At 38.8% G+C, this 19,226-nt stretch overlaps 1 protein-coding gene across 3 annotated transcripts in view; it reads left to right on the top strand.

Moving 5' to 3' along the window:
- UHRF1BP1 (UHRF1 binding protein 1) overlaps positions 1–19,226 on the top strand; it is a 63,012-nt gene that overhangs the window by 32,646 nt on the left and 11,140 nt on the right. For all 3 annotated transcript variants that reach the window (XM_031965026.1, XM_031965025.1, XM_031965027.1), the window contains exons 9-14: positions 3,646–3,732; positions 6,323–6,493; positions 9,671–9,819; positions 16,252–16,393; positions 16,728–16,921; positions 17,350–18,818. In XM_031965026.1, the coding sequence (XP_031820886.1) occupies positions 3,646–3,732; positions 6,323–6,493; positions 9,671–9,819; positions 16,252–16,393; positions 16,728–16,921; positions 17,350–18,818 (2,212 nt within the window). The remainder of the gene's footprint in view (positions 1–3,645; positions 3,733–6,322; positions 6,494–9,670; positions 9,820–16,251; positions 16,394–16,727; positions 16,922–17,349; positions 18,819–19,226) is intronic.

The following is a 19,226-nucleotide window of genomic DNA, read 5'->3' as shown; positions in this document are numbered from 1 at the left end:
TGACAACCTGACCCCCAACTCACCTTTTCTTCTTTATTATATATTATTCTCTTTTATATACTCTTTGATTCAATTAAATTTTCTTATTGTTCTTTATACATTGTAGTGTGTATGCTGTAGTCTCTATGTCTTTGTACTTGGCTATCCATTGTGCTTGCGGTGTCCTCTCTCCTCATCTCTGCTCTTGTTTTTTGTATCCTCATGCCTAGAAAAATGCCTGACACAAAGTAGACACTTTACAAAAGCTTATCAATTGATTGATGTAGGATAGGATTCAGAAGAAAGGAACACTTTCTTCCTCCACCCTTTCCCAGAGCCATACTTTCCTTGACCCTAAAATTCTTGGTTTGTTGAGCTGCTTATCATAAAATCATGGAATTTCTGATTTGGAAAGGATTTTGATGATCACCCAATCCATTCCACACTGGAAAAGAATTATAAATTTTTATTGTATAATTATTATAAATTATAATTTACCCCAATATAATCATCAAGTCAAGATTAAAGATCTATAATGAAGAGGATTTCCTTACTCAACTAGGGTAGCCATTTACACATTTGGAGAGCTTCAGTTTGATCTTGATTTTGCCCTCTGTAGTCAAATAGAACAAATCTAATTATCTTCCATATGCCAATCTTTTAAAATACTTGAAGGGAGATGTCATGGAAGAAGAACCTTTTCTTCTCCATATTTAATATACCCAGGTCCTTCACAATAGCCCTTAAGTGGCATGAACTTGAGACTCTTTACCATTCTGGTTGTTCCCTAAATGTTTTCCAGCTTGTTGGACTCTTCCTCATAAGTGATTTCCCAAATGAAAACTAATACTCCAGATATAGTATCTTGAACTTAAAATACCAAAAAATGGCATTTTCATATATAACACAGAAAAGGACTGTATTTTTTCATGAAATTGCTTTTTTAATGTATATATTAAATCCTACATGTTATTTTTATAATTGTTCTTGCTTGCTTCTTTCTGTTTTCTTTTGTGCTTTTACAAAATTTATTCAGTGGTACCCCTTTTTTGGCATCACTACTTTTTGGAACTCTTTCCTTCCTAATCTTCAGATCAACATTAAAAGAATGAAGATGAGGGTAGAAGGTGGGGGAGAAGCTTATTTTTAACAAATAAGCACTCAAGCAAATGAATACACATTTTGGAAATGTCCAAAAGCCTAAGTCTGTAAGGTGGTAACACGTCATAGGTCCTCTGAAGACATGGTTGTCATTGCATTGATCAGAGTTCTTAAGCCTATCATAGTTTTGTTTTTATCTTTTCACTATTCTTGTATAAGTTTTTCAACTTGGTCTGTTCATCCTTCATCAATTCATATTAGTAAGGATTTTCTGAAATCACCTTTTTCATCATTCTTATGATAGAGTGATTAACATTCTTATATCAATGTATTTCACCATTCCGCAGATTCTAGACATCCCTTAAGATTATAGTGATTTTCTTTTCTATTTCCCCTATTTTGATTCTTTCTTCAGAATCAGAAAGGCTTTTTGCTTGTGAACATTCCCTTCATTTTATTATTCTTCCTTCTGTCACACCTTACTTATTCTTGATTGTTTGTTTTCCTGTTGAGTTTGATGTATTTCTACACCAAAACTGATGGGTTCAACTATTCTTCATCTGTTTCAAATAAGATTGAATTCATCTTGTACCTGATCTTTTTACTCCTTATTCCATATTTTATATTCTTCATTTTGTATCCTAATAATTATTACAGTAACAAGTTCCACTCTTTTTCCTTTCTACTCTACCTAGTTATTCCTTTGTTCCCTCTTGTCTTTCCCCTCCTAAAACTGTTAGAATACTATCAATATAATGTCTATTTTTTCTTATTTAATTCTTGGACCCTTTGATGACATTAAGGTTCTGAAAGGAAATTGTCTTTTCTCCCTGTATTAGAATGTTCCCACAATTATGCAGTTGCTACCATTCATGCAAATAAACATTTTAGATTTCCCTGGACTCTTATATTTGTATTTAAAATTTTCTACTCAGTGCTGGGCTTGTCTTCATAAATACCTGAAAGTCCTCTGTTCCATTAAAAATCCATTTCCTCTCTCTCCACCCCATCATAGGATTATATTCAATTTTGCAAGGTAAGTTATTCTTGGTTGTAAATCTGTATCTTTTGCTTTTTGCAATGTTTTATTCCAAGATTTCCTCTCATTTATGGTAAGAGGCTTCCAGGCCTAATGTGAATCCCCATATCAAAGGGAGTTCTGGATTTTAACTATGTTGTACTTAGAAAGTTTCCTTTTGTTCTTTTCAGGAGGAGATTTGTGGATTCTTTACTTGGCTCTTTTATTCTAATAGATTTGGGCAGTTTTCATTTATGATTTCTTGAAACAGAACGTCTAAGCTTTTAGAAAAATAATTGCTTCCCTTGACTCTTTAAAATTTCAAGCTTTCCCTTGACTCTTGCAAGAGGCTTTTTTTTTTTTGTCTCCCTTCTTTCTAATTATCCTGCACATATCTTATTTATACATAATTGTTTAGATATAGTCTCTCTCAACTATGCTTAAGGCTATAAAACTGTGCATATCCTTTGTCCTAGCAGTGCTACTTCTGAGTCTATATCCCAAGGAAATCATAAAGAAGGAAAAAGGACCCACATGTGCAAAAATGTTTGTAATAACTCTTTTTGTGTTAACAAAGAATTGGAAAATGAGTAGAGCCCATCAACTGGGGAGTGGTTGAATAAATTGTGGTATATAAATGTAATGGAATATTTTTGTTCTGTAAAAAATGATGAACAAGATGATTTTAAAAAGGTCTGGAAAGATTTATATGAACTGATGCTGCGTGAAACAAACAGAACTAGGAATACATTGTACACAATAACAGTAAGACTTGATTCTTCTCAGTGGTTCAGTGATCCAAAGCAATTTTAATACACTTTGGACAAAAAAATGCCATCTGGATCCAGAAAAAGAACTATGGAGATTGACTCTAAATTGACTTATGCTATTTTCACTTCTTTTTTCTGTCTTTTATCTCTCCCATGGTTTTTTTCCCTTTTGTATTGATTTTTCTCTCCCAACATGATTTATAAAATAATGTATATTAAAAATAAATTTAATTTTAAAAAAAAGATTTTATCAAGTGTTGGATTTGGAGACAAAGGATCTATAAATTAAGGTGTTGGATTAGATAGCTTCTAAGGCCCTTTTTAGCTCTAAATCTATGATTACCATTTGTTTTTAGAATTTCTTATCATTGCAAAAGATCTGAAGCCCAAAGAAAAAGGGGAAAAAATGAGAGTTCTAACTTTCTTGGACTTTTGGTTATGCCTATAATTCCAGTATTAGGGTATTGTGATAAGATGACATGACTAACATTTTTGCAGTTGGGGAAAATAATTCACACACACACACACACACACACAAAAAAAAAAAAAAAACCAGGAAAAAATTGATTAATTGGAATCACAGAATGACACAGAGTATCAGTTGGAGAACCTGAGACTAGAAAGGGTCAGTGTCTCAATTTTTCCAGGTCATCCAAAAAATGTCTTTAATCTGCCCCTAAGCATAGGAAATCAGTAGATGGCTTTGAATCTCCTTCAAACAGCATTTTGGGTTTTTTGTGCCATCTTAAGTTAATAATTTATAATCTTCTCCTCCAGGGGACTCAGCAAACAGAGTTATGGGTGGTGCCATGCAACTTACCTTCCGGAAAATGGCCTTTGACTACTATCCTTTCCACTGGGCAGGTATGAACAGCTTGAACAGAGAAAGAATTAAAACATTGCTAGTGGTATTGCTGTCAAGTCAGAGAATAAATGCTCAGTTTCTAAGCTTCAGCCCTTAGTATTTGGGAGAATCTAGAGTTAGTTTATAATTTTTATTACTCATAGGTATGTTTTAGATTTCCTCCTCAAGGAAGCATTTTACTGCTCTTCTAGAGATTTTGGTGTAAATTGTTCATTGGCAAAGAGCATTGAAAATTGGGAATGGTGAGGATTATGTGTGCTGTTTCAGCTAGACTTCATGCCCATCAAGATGAGATTTTAGCAAGGGTTGGGGATTAGGATCTTGGATGCAGTGAGCCTTGGACAGATTCCTCAAGAACGAATTTAACAAAATTTCATTCATTACCATTACTTTGTACAGGGCACTGATAGGCTCTGTTGGGAGAAATGAAAAGATAAGTCATAGTTCCTGACAGTCTCTGACTTCATGGATCTTTTGTAAGGGAAGATGCACAGATAACTATCATATACACTAATTCATGATAAGTACATTAAAGAGGTGCAAAGAAAGTACTATGTAAAATCTGAAGTGAAGGGAAGGACATTGTCTTCTGAGTAGATCAGAGTTGACTTCCTGGAGTAACACTTCATTTGGGTTTCAGAGACCAGCTCAGGGACTTCCAGCAATACAGTTAAGTAAAGTTTGCATCCAGTTTTCTTTTATCACCTTAAGAATAAGGAATTCATCAAACTAAGCAAAAGAACAACAACTAAGAGGAAAATAAATTTTACACATTTTATTCTCATGTAAAACAAAAATAGCAAAGGCTCACACTATAATTTTCTAGGTGGTTCCTGTTTCTGAGATCAATCTTCCACCTTTGCCCCTGGCCTAGTGTTGTAAGTTCCATATAGGGGCAGTTGCAAAAAACAAAAGGAGGCTGGTACTAATCTGATGGTAGACAGTTGTTAGTTGCAAAAAAGCATCCATCAGTTAGAATGATATTTATAATTTATATAGGTTCCTGGTTTCAGTCTTTGCTTTGTACACCTTTTCCTTAATCTCATTAGGGTAAATTGAGGAGAGACTATTCCACTCTTCAGGTAGAACCACATGAGTAAAATTCTTATAAGAAAAAGAGACCAATGGAGATAGTGAGGAATGAGTAAAAACGGAAAAACCCTTAGTAACTATGAAGAAATATCATGAAGCAAGAGAAATCCATCCTAAAATTCTATTACACATGGCTAGGAAAAAAAAAACAGATCACATATCAAGAATCTCAGTGAATATAGTATAACACATCCTTATAGGCAACTAGGTAGAACTGTGGATAGTGCATTCAACCTGAATTAGGAGGACATAAGTTCAAATCTAGCCTCAAATATTTTCTACCTCTATAACTCTAAGCAAGTCACTTAACTTGTTGTTTGGGTTTTCTCATCTGTAAAATGGGGATATTATTAATATAAATAACAAGAAAAGAAAGTCTGAAAGAGGCAAGTATATTTAACAGCAAAAGGAAATAAATTACACCCAAGCATAACTTATTTTGTGAAGTTGAATATAATGATTCAGGAGATAATAGATTTGACAACTTTTAAGCATTTTTGTTAAGAAAATCAGATCTGGGCAGTCGTTCAAAAAACAAACACTTTGGACAAAATTTTTTTTAAAGAAAGAAATAGAAATTTGAACCACTTAAAAGGGTTGTGATGAATACCATGTATACATTTTGGAAATGCAGAAGAGGTCTTTGCAGTCCTATTCTTTGTAATAGATAAATAGTATATAAAGAAACTTTGTGCTCAAGAGCTTAAAAAATATTAAAAAGCTAAATAGGAGAGAACTTAACTATTTCTTGTAATTGAGGTGCCACAGGTAAATATTATTCAGCCAGAGATAGGAAAGTGAGAATCTCATAAATGAGCAATACTCTTATTCAGGATGCATAAAGAAAGGCTTAAAAATTTCATAGCAATTGAAAGCATGGTGTCAGAGTTGGTAATCTTAGTGAAATAGGATTGAGGAACGAGTTGCCTCCTTTAAGGGAGAGCAAGGCATAGTGATTTACCTCTAAGCTGAAAGAAAAGAGGGAAAAAGAAAAATCTAGGTTCAGATTGTTCTAAGCAATATAATCTGTAGCTAACTAATGTTGGTTTATCTTTTTTTCTTTCTTGTCTTTTCTAAAGAAAGAGAATTGTGAGAAGAAATATTAAAGCAAGATTTTATGGAAAGAAAAGCAAACTTAATCAAAACTTCACATAAGTGAAATAAATTCATTCATAAAATAGAAGAGGATGCAGAATAGATTAGAAAGCAAAATCCAACAATTGCTAAATTTAAGAAGTTCACTTAAAATATTAATATTCAAAGTTAACATGAATGGTTAGAGTGGTATTTATTACATCCAATATGAATCCAAAAAAAGTATGGCTATCATCTCAAAAAAGACAACAGTAAAATAGATGTGAATAAGAGAAACAAGCATAGTGGTGTCAGAGAATAGATTTTTTATGGGATCTAACTTAGTAGCTCGGGAATAAAAGAAAATAAAGATTCCTTGACATGGATGTTTTGATGAAAACCTGTTGCTTGTCTTTTTTATAGGAGAGAATTGTAGGCACTGGGTAAGGCACTGTGAGGCCATGGAGACCCGAAGTCAGTGGGCTCAGAAACTGGTAACCGAATTTCAAAGCATGATAGAAAAATGGAATGAAGAGGCAGATCTCAAATCTTCTTTGCACCTGGGTACAGACTTACCTATCCACAAGAAGGCAGGTGGGTTATGAGGATAATTGCTTTAGCCTATTTATTTGCTTCTACAAGCTAGTGGAGTTGGAAAAATAAGTTGCCTGATTCAATCTAATACTTCTGGAAAATTGCATCCAACTTAATGCCCATAGAGGGATTATAAAAGCTTTGTTCCTCTGTAGAGAGAGCTATAATAGCAAAAAGAAGATTACCATGACTTTTCATCCAGTTGATTGTCTTGTTCTTGGGTGGAATGTGTAATGTTCTGATTAACTTTCTGGAGGTCTTGAGACCAGCCTTGGTCTCAGCAGAAGGATCACAAGAATAGTTAGGGATAAAGTCCAAAGTCTTTATTATTTCCTTCACAGTCTTCTCCTTGTGCCAGGCTAGCTTTCTGGAGACTCTCTGCAGTAGGTGGTTTCAGTGGAAGAATGCAGGAGGCAGGAGAGCAACCAGGATGGTGGTCAAGTCTTCTCTCTCGGAGAGTCACCACAAGGCGGATCAAAGATGGAATCTCTGTGGCTGACTTTGTCCTCAGTTTAAATACTCTTATTACAAGTACATCATCATAGATGTCAATCTTGTAAAATAGGTGTCAACTTGTAAAACTATACTAAGTACTAAGTATATGTAAACTAGAGAATCATTATCTTAATTCTACTGAGTTAACATGTTTTAGGATTAAATCAATCATACTGAACTAGAGAACTCACATGCTAAACTAGATAACTATTGTCTTATCAATTCCACTGAGTTAACACCTTGTTGTAAGATTAAATCAATCATACTGAGCTTTAAGTATTTTTCTCCAGAGTTCCTGCCCTTTACATCTCCAGCTTTCTTTTGTTTTAGAACACAGGTGGTCACGCCCTCCCTGACTTCTCAGTCAGGGAGGTAAAAACACCAAAGGAAAATGGAGAGTCAAATCAGATTTTGTTAGTGGGTTTCTGAAGGTTCTCATTTCAGAAACAGGTATACATAAATCCATCAATATGGGAGATATTACACAAGCACATAGTAATATAACAGAGGCTAGTAGTGATGTAACAAACACCGTGAATCAACCTGAGGAATTATACATGTCCATAAGTCCTAGAAATAGTCCAAAACCAATCTATTGTCCATTACTTCATGTGTCAGGGAATCCAATGATTCTTGCAAGTTTTGAAGTCCTGTATCAGTCTTATCATATCTCAGGGAATCCAATATTTGCTACTGATTTTGAAGCTCTGCAACAGTCTTATCAACAATTTTTGATGTTCATGTATCAAATGCCATACACATTGGGTTAACAGTCATGCTTTTTCAGTGGCATATGTAGTCAGAGATGGGACCATCTGATGTTTCTTGAGTTTTCTTCTTTGTGTAGTCCTAGTATAAACCTGAGGAATTATACATGTCCATAAGTCCTAGAAATAGTCCAAAACCAATCTATTGTCCATTACTTCATGTGTCAGGGAATCCAATGATTCCTGCAAGTTTTGAAGTCCTGTATCAGTCTTATCATGTCTCAGGGAATCCAATGATTACTACTGATTTTGAAGCTCTGCAACAGTCTTATCAACAATTTTTGATGTTCATGTATCAAATGCCATACACATTGGGTTAACAGTCATGCTTTTTCAGTGGCACATGTAGTCAGAGATAGGACCATCCGATGTTTCTTGAGTTTTCTTCTTTGTGTAGTCCTAGTATAATTCTTCTCCAAACTTCATTAGCATTTTCTCTCGCAAGTTGTTTTATCATTATTCCTGTTGCTGCATTTTCACCAATAGTTCATATGACAGCTGTGTGCAGACGTCCCACAAAATCAGCAAAGGGTTCGTTTGGACTTTGTGCTCTTTTCATGAAGGTTTCCCCTCTATCTTGTTTTCCTGGTAGGGTGCCCCATTCTTTGATAGCAGCAGCAGCAACTTGCTCATATGCTATCAAAGAGTAATTAATCTGCACTAAAGTGTCTGCATACTGACCTATACCTGCTAGTTGATCAAAGGTGATTGGTATATTAACTCCAGTTTGCCTATTTCGTTGGTCTTGTATTCTACATAGTTCATTATATTCCAAAAGCCACAAGTTTTGTCCTTGCTATAGATTTCCAATTACTAGGAGTTAAAATTTCATAAGCCAAATTCTCTAAAACCATCTTAATATAAGAAGATGTAGCCCCATAAAGACTGCAGGCCTTTTTCAGATCTTTGATAATTTCCAGATCAAAAGAAGTGTATCTTTTTCTTTCTTGACCTGAAGAGTCAAACTCTTGAATAACAGGGTATGCTTCTATTCTTAAATCAGATATATTCTGTCCTCTTTTTTTAGCTTTAACTAGTGCTTTTTGTAATCTTCTCATAAGGGGTGGACAAAGCTGCTTCATGGATGGTGCTGATTGTATCACTGCCCCTCCTCCACCCATGAAGGATTAATTGAAGAGGTCAGGGGATGGGGAATGCCCTGGCTCCTTCTGTGAAGCACCACATTTCTTGATTTCATCATCATTGTACTTACTCTTTTCTTGTCTAATTCTTCATGTTTTTTAGTTGTTTTGTCAGCAGCCCCCTCCTGCACTTTCTCCTTTTTTTTTTTTTTTTTTTAAATTCGTGGAATTCCTTAAGGCCAATTGTATTAAGTTATATATATAGAATGTTTCTTTAGGAATTGAATCAGGACCATTATCACTGTAATATTCAATTAGTTGCTTTCCTACTAGTTTCTACTTATCTGGCTCTAATTTTTCTTCCTTAGAGAACCAAGGAGATGTGTACTGTAGTTTCTAAGAGTTCATTGATCTGCTTCCAAGTTACAATCAAACCTCGTTTTTTTTATTAGCTTAACTATGTATTCTACACACTTCCCTTGGGTTGGGGAAGGCTCTTTTCTAAGCATTTGTCCCATTTCAGCTGAAACAATAGTTTAACCCTTAAAGTTTCCTGCTTGTCTATTTTGTACTCACCCTAATTTCCGGGTCATGGAGACTTTTCCACTGAACTCAGGATCCTGTCAGTCTGGACTGCTGAGTGTAAATCCTTAGCCCCACGGTGGCCGCCAAAGGAATGAGTTCTCTGATGCTTTTAGAGGTTTTCTCTTCCATGCTCAGCATGAAAGTGTTTGGGATTTTAACTTCCTTGTGGCATTTATCACTTTGGCTAACCTTATATAACTCTCCCCCTCCTCTACTCTGTCTCCAAACTTCCTTTTGCTGTTTTGCAGAATCTTTCTCCAGTCCCCAGAAGAACCCCCTAGAGAAGAACTCATTACACAGCTGCCAGACTGTCACCAATCCACATTGGCCCCCTGCCTGGAACCGATTGCGCTCTAGTTGTTTGGTGGTACGTGTGGATGACCTAGATGTTCACCAGGTAAGGAGTCAGAGATGGTCTGTGACATGGCTGCTACACAGGTGTCATATTTACAGATAGGCATAAGGGAGATCCCTGTAAGAGGGTGGTATTGTTGAGAGGTGAGCCCCAACAGTGATGGAAGTCCCCAGGCTAGTGTTGCAAGTTTTTGCAAAAGAATTCACAGTCCCAATCTCTGAGCGAGGTTTTTGGCAAAAATGGGTTTATGTTCACTGAGAAATGATTTCCCTTAGTGGACTGCTTCCTGATTAGGAAGATAGCAAAGGTTTGGGTACAGAATCTTGTTTTTTATTAGCCTTCTATGGTTTGGGGCTAGGGAGTGATTAAGGGCTTATTTCCAAATCAATAAAAGGTGGTGATTGTTTCCCAGGCCAAAGTGATTCCCAGATCAATTGGGAAGTGGGAGATTCCCATGGGAACCAGGTAGGAAGGTGGGGATCATTTTTAGGAATTTCCCCAGGCCAGGTGGCTCACCCTTCACAAAGATCAGGGTGACACAGTGTCCTATTACATCATTCCCCTCTCAAGCAGTTACCCCCAATTCATTTGGGGCAAAGGGACAAAGGTCTCATCTTCTGGAGCTTCTTCAAGCTGACAAGGGCTATAGAGCTGTCCCTATTTTCAATGGGGGTTCAGACCAGAAGGTAAAGTGTGAGATTTGAAGATGGCAGCGGCAGCATCTAGGGAATGTTGATGTCCAAGTTAGTTGTCCCATGATGTCCCATGATCTTCACACTGAACGAGTGATTGGAAGTTTGTAGCTTGAAGCCTAGAGGAAACAAATCTCACAAGCAGGTTAAAAGTGGGGTGGCATTTTTGGTGGTGGTGGTGACATTTGGAATGGGGCTTTTGCAAATAATGCATCAGGTCCCATCTATGGGTTGCCTTGAGGATGCTGATGGCTCACCCAACAATCCTGAATGGCCCCACTTCCCACAGAGCTCCTTAGACTGAAAGGCTAAGAAGAAGTTAACTACTGACAGGGGCCACAGAATGACATCAAGAAAGTTGGAGAACTTTATAGAATTCCCAATTCCTCTATTTTTGCCCGCCTGCATTTTTTATTTCCTTCATAGGTTAATTATACTCTATTTCAAGGTTCGATTCTTTTTGTACAGCAAAATAACTGTTTGGACATGTATACATATATTGTATTTAACTTATATTTTAACGTATTTAACATGTATTGGTCAACCTGCCATCTGGGGGAGGGGCTGAGGGGAAGGAGGGGAAAAATTAGAACAAAAGGTTTGGCAATTGTCAATACTGAAAAATTACCCATGCATATATCTTGTAAATAAAAAGCTATAATAAAAAAAAAGAAAAAAAGAGAAAGATGGAGAGAAAATTCTAGGAGCAAAGTTCTCATCCTTGGAGTGAGAAAAAATAAGAGAAAAAGACTAGAGTGAGAGAAAGAAGAACACAAACAATTTCACCCTTCTTTTTCTAGAGTATTTTTAGGTGTGATGTAGAAGAGAAGCTTTCAGGTTCTCTATGGGTTCACAAGAATATTCTGAAATATCTAAAGGAGAAGTAATAGAAGCACATTTTTAATTCTAGAAATGAGCCAACCTGGGGAACCCTTCTAGTTTGACTGACGTTGGAGTAGTCAGCATGACCTTATATAGTCCTTTCCACTTTATACCTAGAAGCTCAGCATTTGAGGTGTCCAAGATTTCACATATACCATGTCCCCTGGATTTACAGGGAAAGCAGTCTAAGTATGAGTATCTGTAGATTTAGGGAGATGTTCTGTTTACATATTCAGAAAGGGCTTTCTGGACTGCACCAAGCTGTGTGGCAAACTGAGTGACCAGATGCTGTTCTGTATCTACAATGATGTCAGTGGTTAAGAAGGGCCTCCAATATAGAAGGTCAAAGGGGCTCAGCTTAATGTTCTCCCAAAGTGCAATGCAGACTTTAAGAAGTCCTAATGGGAGATTCTTCACCCAATCCTCTCAAGTCTCTAAGCACAGTATATTAAGGACTCGCTTGAGGGTGTGATTCATTTTCTCCACCTTCCCAGAAGCCTGAGGACACCAGGCAGAGTGGAAGTGGTAAGTGATTTTGAGTGCTTTGACTACATTTTGGATTACCTGAGGAGTGAAAGGTTGGACCATTGTTGCTCTGCAAGGAACTAGATAGGCCAAAACGAGATAGTATCTCTTTTAGTAAATACTTCCTGAGCTTTCTCAGTCCTGCTAGGAAAAGTTTCTACCCAATTAGTAAAGATGTCAACAGAGACCAAAAGCAACTTGAAGTCTCTGCAAGGGGGCATATGTGTAAAGTCTATTTGCCAATCTTCCCCTGGGTATGTGGTCCTTCTCTGAACAGGCTTTAGGAGAGGGGGAGGTTTAATAGCTTCTTCAAGATTTCCTTGAGCACAAACTGGGCAGGCCTGGCAGACCTGCCTGATTGTTACACCCAGCTTGTGACCGGCATTTGTGTAAAAATGCTCTTCTTTGAAGAACATTTCTTCCCAAGTGGGTAGCTTGGTGAAAACTAAAGATAAGTTTCCACTGACTTGCCTCTGGGATTAAAAGTTGACCTGGGGTGTTTGAAACCAGCCAGAAGGAGAAAGGGTGTATCCCCTTTTTTCTGCAAGGGCTTGTTCCTGTGAGCATGAAGGGGTATATGAATCAAGGAACTGGGGAATTAAAGGTGCCATAGTCTAGGGGTGAATGGGCAGCAGCTCTAGCAACTGAATTTGCAAACCCATTCTCCTTGGCCTGAAGTGAATTGGTGTCCTTTATAAAATATGATTGAAGCCTTTCTGAATTACAATAGTTGTAGAATTTCCCCCACATATTTAATAGGAGAATTCTTTGCTGTCAAAAGTTCACTTTCTTTCCATATGGCTCCATGAGCAGGCAAAATAGGAAAAGCATATTTGGAGTCAGTGTAGATGTACACTCATTTCCTTCCTCAGTTCCAAAGCTCTGGGTAGGGCAGTGAGTTCAGCCTTTTGGGCAGAAGTCCCAGGGAGCTGTGGCTTAGCTTCCAAGGTGCTACTGAGGGTCACTACAGAATAACCTGCATTTCTTTCTCTATTTTCAAGAAAACTGAACTCATCTGTAAACTATTTACCATCTGGGTTGTCAAGAGGAATGTCCCTCAAGCTTCCTCATATCATAAATGATGTCACCTGACTGAGTGTTGTCAGGGAGCAGGGTGGCAGGTTAAGGGTATGACACACCCAGAGAGTCAGGTCAGGGGTGTCTATCAGGAGAGCCTGATATCTAATAAATCACCCACCACCAAGCCACTGATGCCCTTTGGCTTCTAAAATGCTCTGAACCTGGGTTAAAACCTCCAATGCCTGCCCTAGGGTGACTTTTGAGGGTTCTTTAATTAGAAGGGTCATGGCAGCCCCACTGCTCTTCTAGCCTAGAGAAATTGAGTCAAGTTCCTTTGAGAAGTAGGCCACCAGCCTGGGGTCCTGCCTTTCATCTACATAGAGAGTAAAAGGCTTTTCTAAATTAGGTAGATCCAAGGCAGGGACAGAAGTCAGTTTGGCTTTCAGGGTCTTAAAAGCCTTGGCCTGATGGGGTCCCAGTCAAGGGGAAGGCTGTCAGGGCCTTGAATGGAGCTTAGGTTATAGCTCACCTATTTGGACAGATTGACAGGCAATGTGGACTTTTGGATAAGGAGGCCCTGTAGCCCCTAGAAGCCAGAAAATTAAGAGTTTTTTCGGCTGCTTCTAAGGAAGTCTCTTGGGTGGGGCTGCAGATCAAAATATCATCCACATACTGGATGAGATTGCTGTTAAGCAGCTTCAAATCTCTTAAATCTTTAGCCAATGCTAAAAGTTTATGTTTAAGAAATTTCTCATTCAGGGTTGCCATCCCTCCTTAGCCGCTGCCTTTATTGGATATTAGCGTTTATGATGGAATACACTGGGATCTTGCAGCCTGACTAAGACGGGGTAGTGTGAGTGGCTTGCCCAGGGATTCCTTGGTCCCAGACAGAGAAATCTATTTTCTCCCAGATTTCAGAGGGAATCTGGAAGACCTTTGAAAGAAGCACAGAAAGATCACCTGGAGGTCTGAGAAAAGAAAATTGGATCTCCAATTTCACTATTAAATAAGGGAGGACCAATTCACTCCTATAAAGGAACAGGATAGGAGGGAATAATAAGAAAGGAGTGTTTAAATAACAGGTCACCAAACTGGCAAGGCAGAGAAAAAGTCTCCAAACAACTCTTAAGTTCCCTTCAATCCCCATTCTATGGAGGAAGGGGCGAATTAGACTAGAGTGTTGATGCAAGACAGAAAGAAAGGCCCCCATCGCAAAAAGAAATTCAGTGGTCTTACCAGCCACATCCCGGATACCCAGGATTTGGTTGTTGTGGTGGAGTGAAGGGAGAGTTTGACCAAGCCCCAAAATCCTGCTGGAGGGCAGGGCATTAGGGGGCAGCTTGTCCCCTGTAGGCAGTCTCTCTTCCAGTGCCCCTTCTGGTTGCACTTGGGACAAGGACCAGAGGGTTTCCTTTGAGGACAGTTGTCAGCCCCATGATCCTGTCCATTACATCTGAAGCTATAACTATGATTCCTGCAATATGGCAGAAGCTAAAATTTGGGACTGTTCTCTATTTCTGGCTTTAACACTGCAGTCTTCTTGCTCTGCTGCAGTTTAGTCCCTATTATTAAAGACTGTTTCTAACAGCTGAGTTAGAGAAGTTTGAGGGCCCAAAAGCTGACTTATGCAGCTTCCTCCCTCCATATATCTGGGGCAGATTGTTTAATATTAACATCTCCCCAGGAAAGAACAAATTGGAGGGCAATGACCTTAGACCCTTCAATATATCTAGTGGGGTCCTCAGAGTAAGGGCCTTTTCCTTAATCTGGGAAAAGTATGACATTGAAAAGGGCACCTGTACCCCGAGTGTCCCTCCCAAGAGTCTGCTGCTTCTCTCAGAGGGCAGAGATTTGAAGAAGTGGCTGAATCAGGATCCTGAGGAGGAGAAAAAGAGGATCTATTCCTTGAGATAAGGCCATGAAGGCTTGGACATCGAGAACTTCAGTCCACTTGCCTTGCCTTCAGCAAAACAAACCAAGCTGCTGGATAGTGCTATAGTTAATTAAACCATTAATGGGCTATTTTTTCTGGTTCCCCAGAATATATTGAGGCCAAGCAACATTGCAGAAATAAATGAGTTTCTTTGTTTTGAGATCTTTCAGACCAAATTTGTCTCTGTTTTTAAGAGACAGCCTAAGGGAGAATCCTTAGGGATAGAGACAGAGGTGGATTGTCTCATTTTTTGCCACGTCTTAGATTTTCAGGATTCTATAGTGCCCCGTCCTTTCAGGCATCCCTAGAGAGGGATACAAACGACAGAAGTCCCCAGGTTAAGGGTACTTCTGCTAAAAGACGCAGGAATTCTGAGTCTAGGTGGTTCTAGGAATTCTGAGTCTAGGTGGTTCTAGTCAAGGAAGTCTGCTGAGCGTAGAGCTCCTGACAGCCCCAAACCTTCCCAAGTGTTAGAGTTGTCCCATTCTATTCTATAGAATAGACAACAGAGGCAAGTGGAAGCTTACTTTAGTGAAGAGGATATAAAATTTCGTGGATCCCCATAGCAGGCCACCAAATGTTGAGGGGTGAGAGAGACCCTAACAGTGATGAAAGTCTCCAGGTCAGTATTGCAGGTTTTTGCCAAAGAATTCACAGTCCCAATCTCCGAGTGAGTTTTTTTTGGCAAAAATGGATTTATTTTCACCTGAGGAAACTGTTTCCCTCAGTGGGCTTTCCTGATTAGGAAGATAGCAAAGGTTTGGGTATAGAATCTTGTTTAGCCTATGGTTGGGGCTAGGGAGAGATTAGGGCTAATTTTCAAATCAATAAAGGGTGGTGACTGTTTCCCAGACCAAAGTGATTCCTAGATCAATTGGGAAGTGGGAGATTCCTGTCGGAACCAGGTAGCTTTCTCAGAGCTGGGACATTCAGGTGGGTGGGGAGCAAATTTATGAATTTCCCCCACCTTCCACAAAGATCAGGGAGCACAGTGTCCTATTACATCAGTATGAAGAAAGCTTTGGGAATTTCATGTTTTGCCTATTCTTTGGGAAGTTGGGTATACTCTTCTGAATCTTATTGCTAAAGCTTATCTAGTTTTAGGAATGTGTTCAGGGACTTTGCTGGTGGATTTTCCTGTATACCTTGTTGCTACACATTTACTGAGATAAAAAAAAAAAAGATTGATTAGACTATTATTAGTAAACATTCAACATTTGTATTAGATTTGATTGAATTGAAATAGTGAAAATTGACTTGCATATCATTTCTATGAGAGCATATCTAAAATGTTACTCTCTGTGGCAGACTCTTGTCCTTCATAATCAAGGATAGCAGAACTATTTACTTTGTTTCACAAGCCAAGCTCAGTTTTCTTTTGAATTTTGCTATCAGTATTAACATTAGCTCCTGATGACTTAGGTTTCTACAGCTGGGCAACCAAGGAAGAAGCCATCCACCCTTCTTTCATGCAACCGAAAACTTGGCAATCTTCCCACTCAGATATCTGCCATTCATATTGAATTTACAGAGTATTACTTTCCAGATAATCAGGAATTCCCAGGTAAGCAATTCAACCTGAAGATGAAGGGTCATCTTGCAGGAGTAGATTTGGTCCTTTTCTCCTTTTATTTATTTATTTTTTTGTGTTGTGTCCCCATTCCTACCATTGTCTTATGTTTTGTCTTTTTATATCTGTTAGAGATATATTCATTGTACACATTATCTTGTTTTATGTCTGAAAATCGTTGCATGCATTGATTTCTGTATCTCGGACTCCAAATTTGATCATCTTAATCTAGGGAGTCTCTCTTTTCCTAATTTCAAATTGGATATTATCTTTAATAAACAATATCTAACCATATCTGTATTACTGAAAATTGTTTCCTATTTTCCAGTTCCCTGTCCCAATCTCTATGTGCAGCTGAATGGCCTAACCTTCACCCTAGATCCCATCAGTTTGCTTTGGGGAAACCTCTTCTTACTGGATTTATATCGCAGCCTGGAACAGTTCAAGGCCATCTACAAACTTGAGGATTCAAACCAACACGATGAGCATGTAGATGTCCTGATGGACACCTTCCAGTTGAAGGTAGAAATAAAAATAAAATTTTAGTCCTTTATTCTCAACTATTGCTCTCCACTGACCACAGATACTGGGTTCATTCTGGCCTGCTCACCTAGTGAAAGCAGTATAACATACTGGACAACAGCACTAGATTTGGAATCAGGACCTGAATTCAAATCTAAGTTCTACTATTTATTACTTATATGATCTTGGGCAAAATGGATCGTTATGGGCCTAAATTTCTTCATTTGTCAAGTGAGTGTAGGGTGGATTAAATAATCTTTTAAGGTCTTTTTTAGTTTTAGTAGTACATTGTCTGTTTATGATCCTGGGACACAGGTGAATAAGCATAGCCTACTGATAGCATAGATGGCTTCTTTATATTTTAGTCTTGCTTAGAGCTAAGGTGATTAGATGGCCATTGTGAAATATATCTCCCTCTCTTTATGCAGTTGAACTTCCCTCTGGAGAAAAAAGAGTTGGCTTCCTTGCATCGACCACAAGCCCTTGTTATTTCCACTTCTGCCATGACTGCCACTAATACACGCCATGCTCTGCATTGCAGTTGTACAGACCTCCAGAATATTTTTCGTAGCTTTGCTGCTACTGAGTTCTTTCATTCCAACTATTCTCATTTTCCCAAAGTCCCAGGTGGATTCAGCCTCCTCCACATGCTTTTCCTACATCATGCCTTCCAAATGGACTCCCATGCCCCTCAGCTCAGTACTCTCCTTCCTCAGAGGGATCTGGCCTCCCAAGACCTCTGGTCAATCTACTTCACCCAAATATCTCTGGACTTTGAAGGCACAGAGAACTTCAAAGGACATGCACTGAACTTTGTAGCTCCTTTCCCCTTATCCATATGGATTTGTCTGCCTATCTGCTGGCAGCAAGCCCAGGCACGGAAACTGCTGTTGGTCAGGGAGGGAAAGATGAAACCATCAGCCAGTTTTGGCAATACTGTCCAGCCCATGTTTCTTGCCCCAGAGTCTGGATCTCATCAGAGGTCCAAAACAGAATGTGATCTGAAGAGTCTTTCTGGACTTCCTGAAGTCATTAATGTTCTGAGAGAAGGTAATCGAGGTGTGGACAGCAAAGGACCCACAATGGAAATGGAGGCTACAGCAGATGTCCATATGTTAATACACTCTTCTTCCCATGTTCGAGTGAGGTTGAACCACTACCAATACTTGGCTCTGCTCCGACTGCAGGAGGCACTTCAGAGTCTTCAGGAGCAGTTGGCTCAGGACACTCAAGCTATGACTGGATCTCCCTTGCCACGCCAGACAGTTTGCATTGGGATCCTGTTCCCTAGCACTGAGATAGCCTTACTCATGCCCCCAACCACTCCCACTGCAGAGGCTGGCTCTACAGGCTCAGAGACTACTAGTCTCATAGATTCAGAGCTTTCTCCTTCAGAGGACAGGGAGCTGAAGTCTGATGCTTCCTCAGATAGGGGTCCATTAAGCCCAACAAAGGTCCTAGAAGACAGTGGCATTGAAAACCTGTGTACTTTACAGGATAGAGCAGATCCCTTGCATAGTAACGGAATACTGCAGGACCAGGGCAACTCTTCACAGCTGGGAGACAAAGCCCATGAGGAGGAGGTCCATAAATCCATGGAATCCTCACAGATTAAAAGACTGAGGAAAACCCAGGTTTCTAATCCATCTGACATACTACAACGAGTGGTGAGTAGGGACACATTTCTGAGTGATCAGGGTGAGGCAAACCCTGTAAGGAACATTGAGGAAGAGTTGGCCAGTGCTATACATTTGACCAAGGATGCAACCAAGGAAGCCCTTCACACCACTATGGACCTTACCAAGGAAGCCGTGTCATTGACCAAAGATGCCTTTAACCTAGGCAAAGATCGGATGGCCTCCACAGTACACAAAATGTTATTCCTTCCTTCAGTCAAGTGAGTATTGTCTCCTTCCTTTAGGACCCCCCATATCCCCTCCCTTTCTTCTAAACCTTAGGCTCCAGAATGGTCCTTATGTGCACCTTAAAATGGGAAACAACAGATCTGTTATGCAGAAAGTTACATAACAATATAAGGTAAGGAGTTGTTTTTTAGGCTACTCATGTTACTAACAATAGTAATGGCAATATACAAAAAGTATATGCCAGTTGGAGAGCTTATCATTAGTGCCACATTCAGTTCTGTGAAGCCAAGGGAGCATAAGTATCCTCTGCATACTAAGTATTAGAAAAGGTCACTTGGGCTTTATGTTATTTCATAGATTATATAAAAAGAATTAATTTTTTATTATAATAAACTGAACAAACACCAATAATTAAGCTTTTTCTTATGCAAAGAAGAATA

This window comes from Sarcophilus harrisii, chromosome 4, assembly GCF_902635505.1.
Source record: "Sarcophilus harrisii chromosome 4, mSarHar1.11, whole genome shotgun sequence".
NCBI classification, from domain to species: domain Eukaryota; kingdom Metazoa; phylum Chordata; class Mammalia; order Dasyuromorphia; family Dasyuridae; genus Sarcophilus; species Sarcophilus harrisii.
Note: the sequence above shows the minus strand (reverse complement) of the source record. Positions and strands in the feature narration are given on the sequence as shown.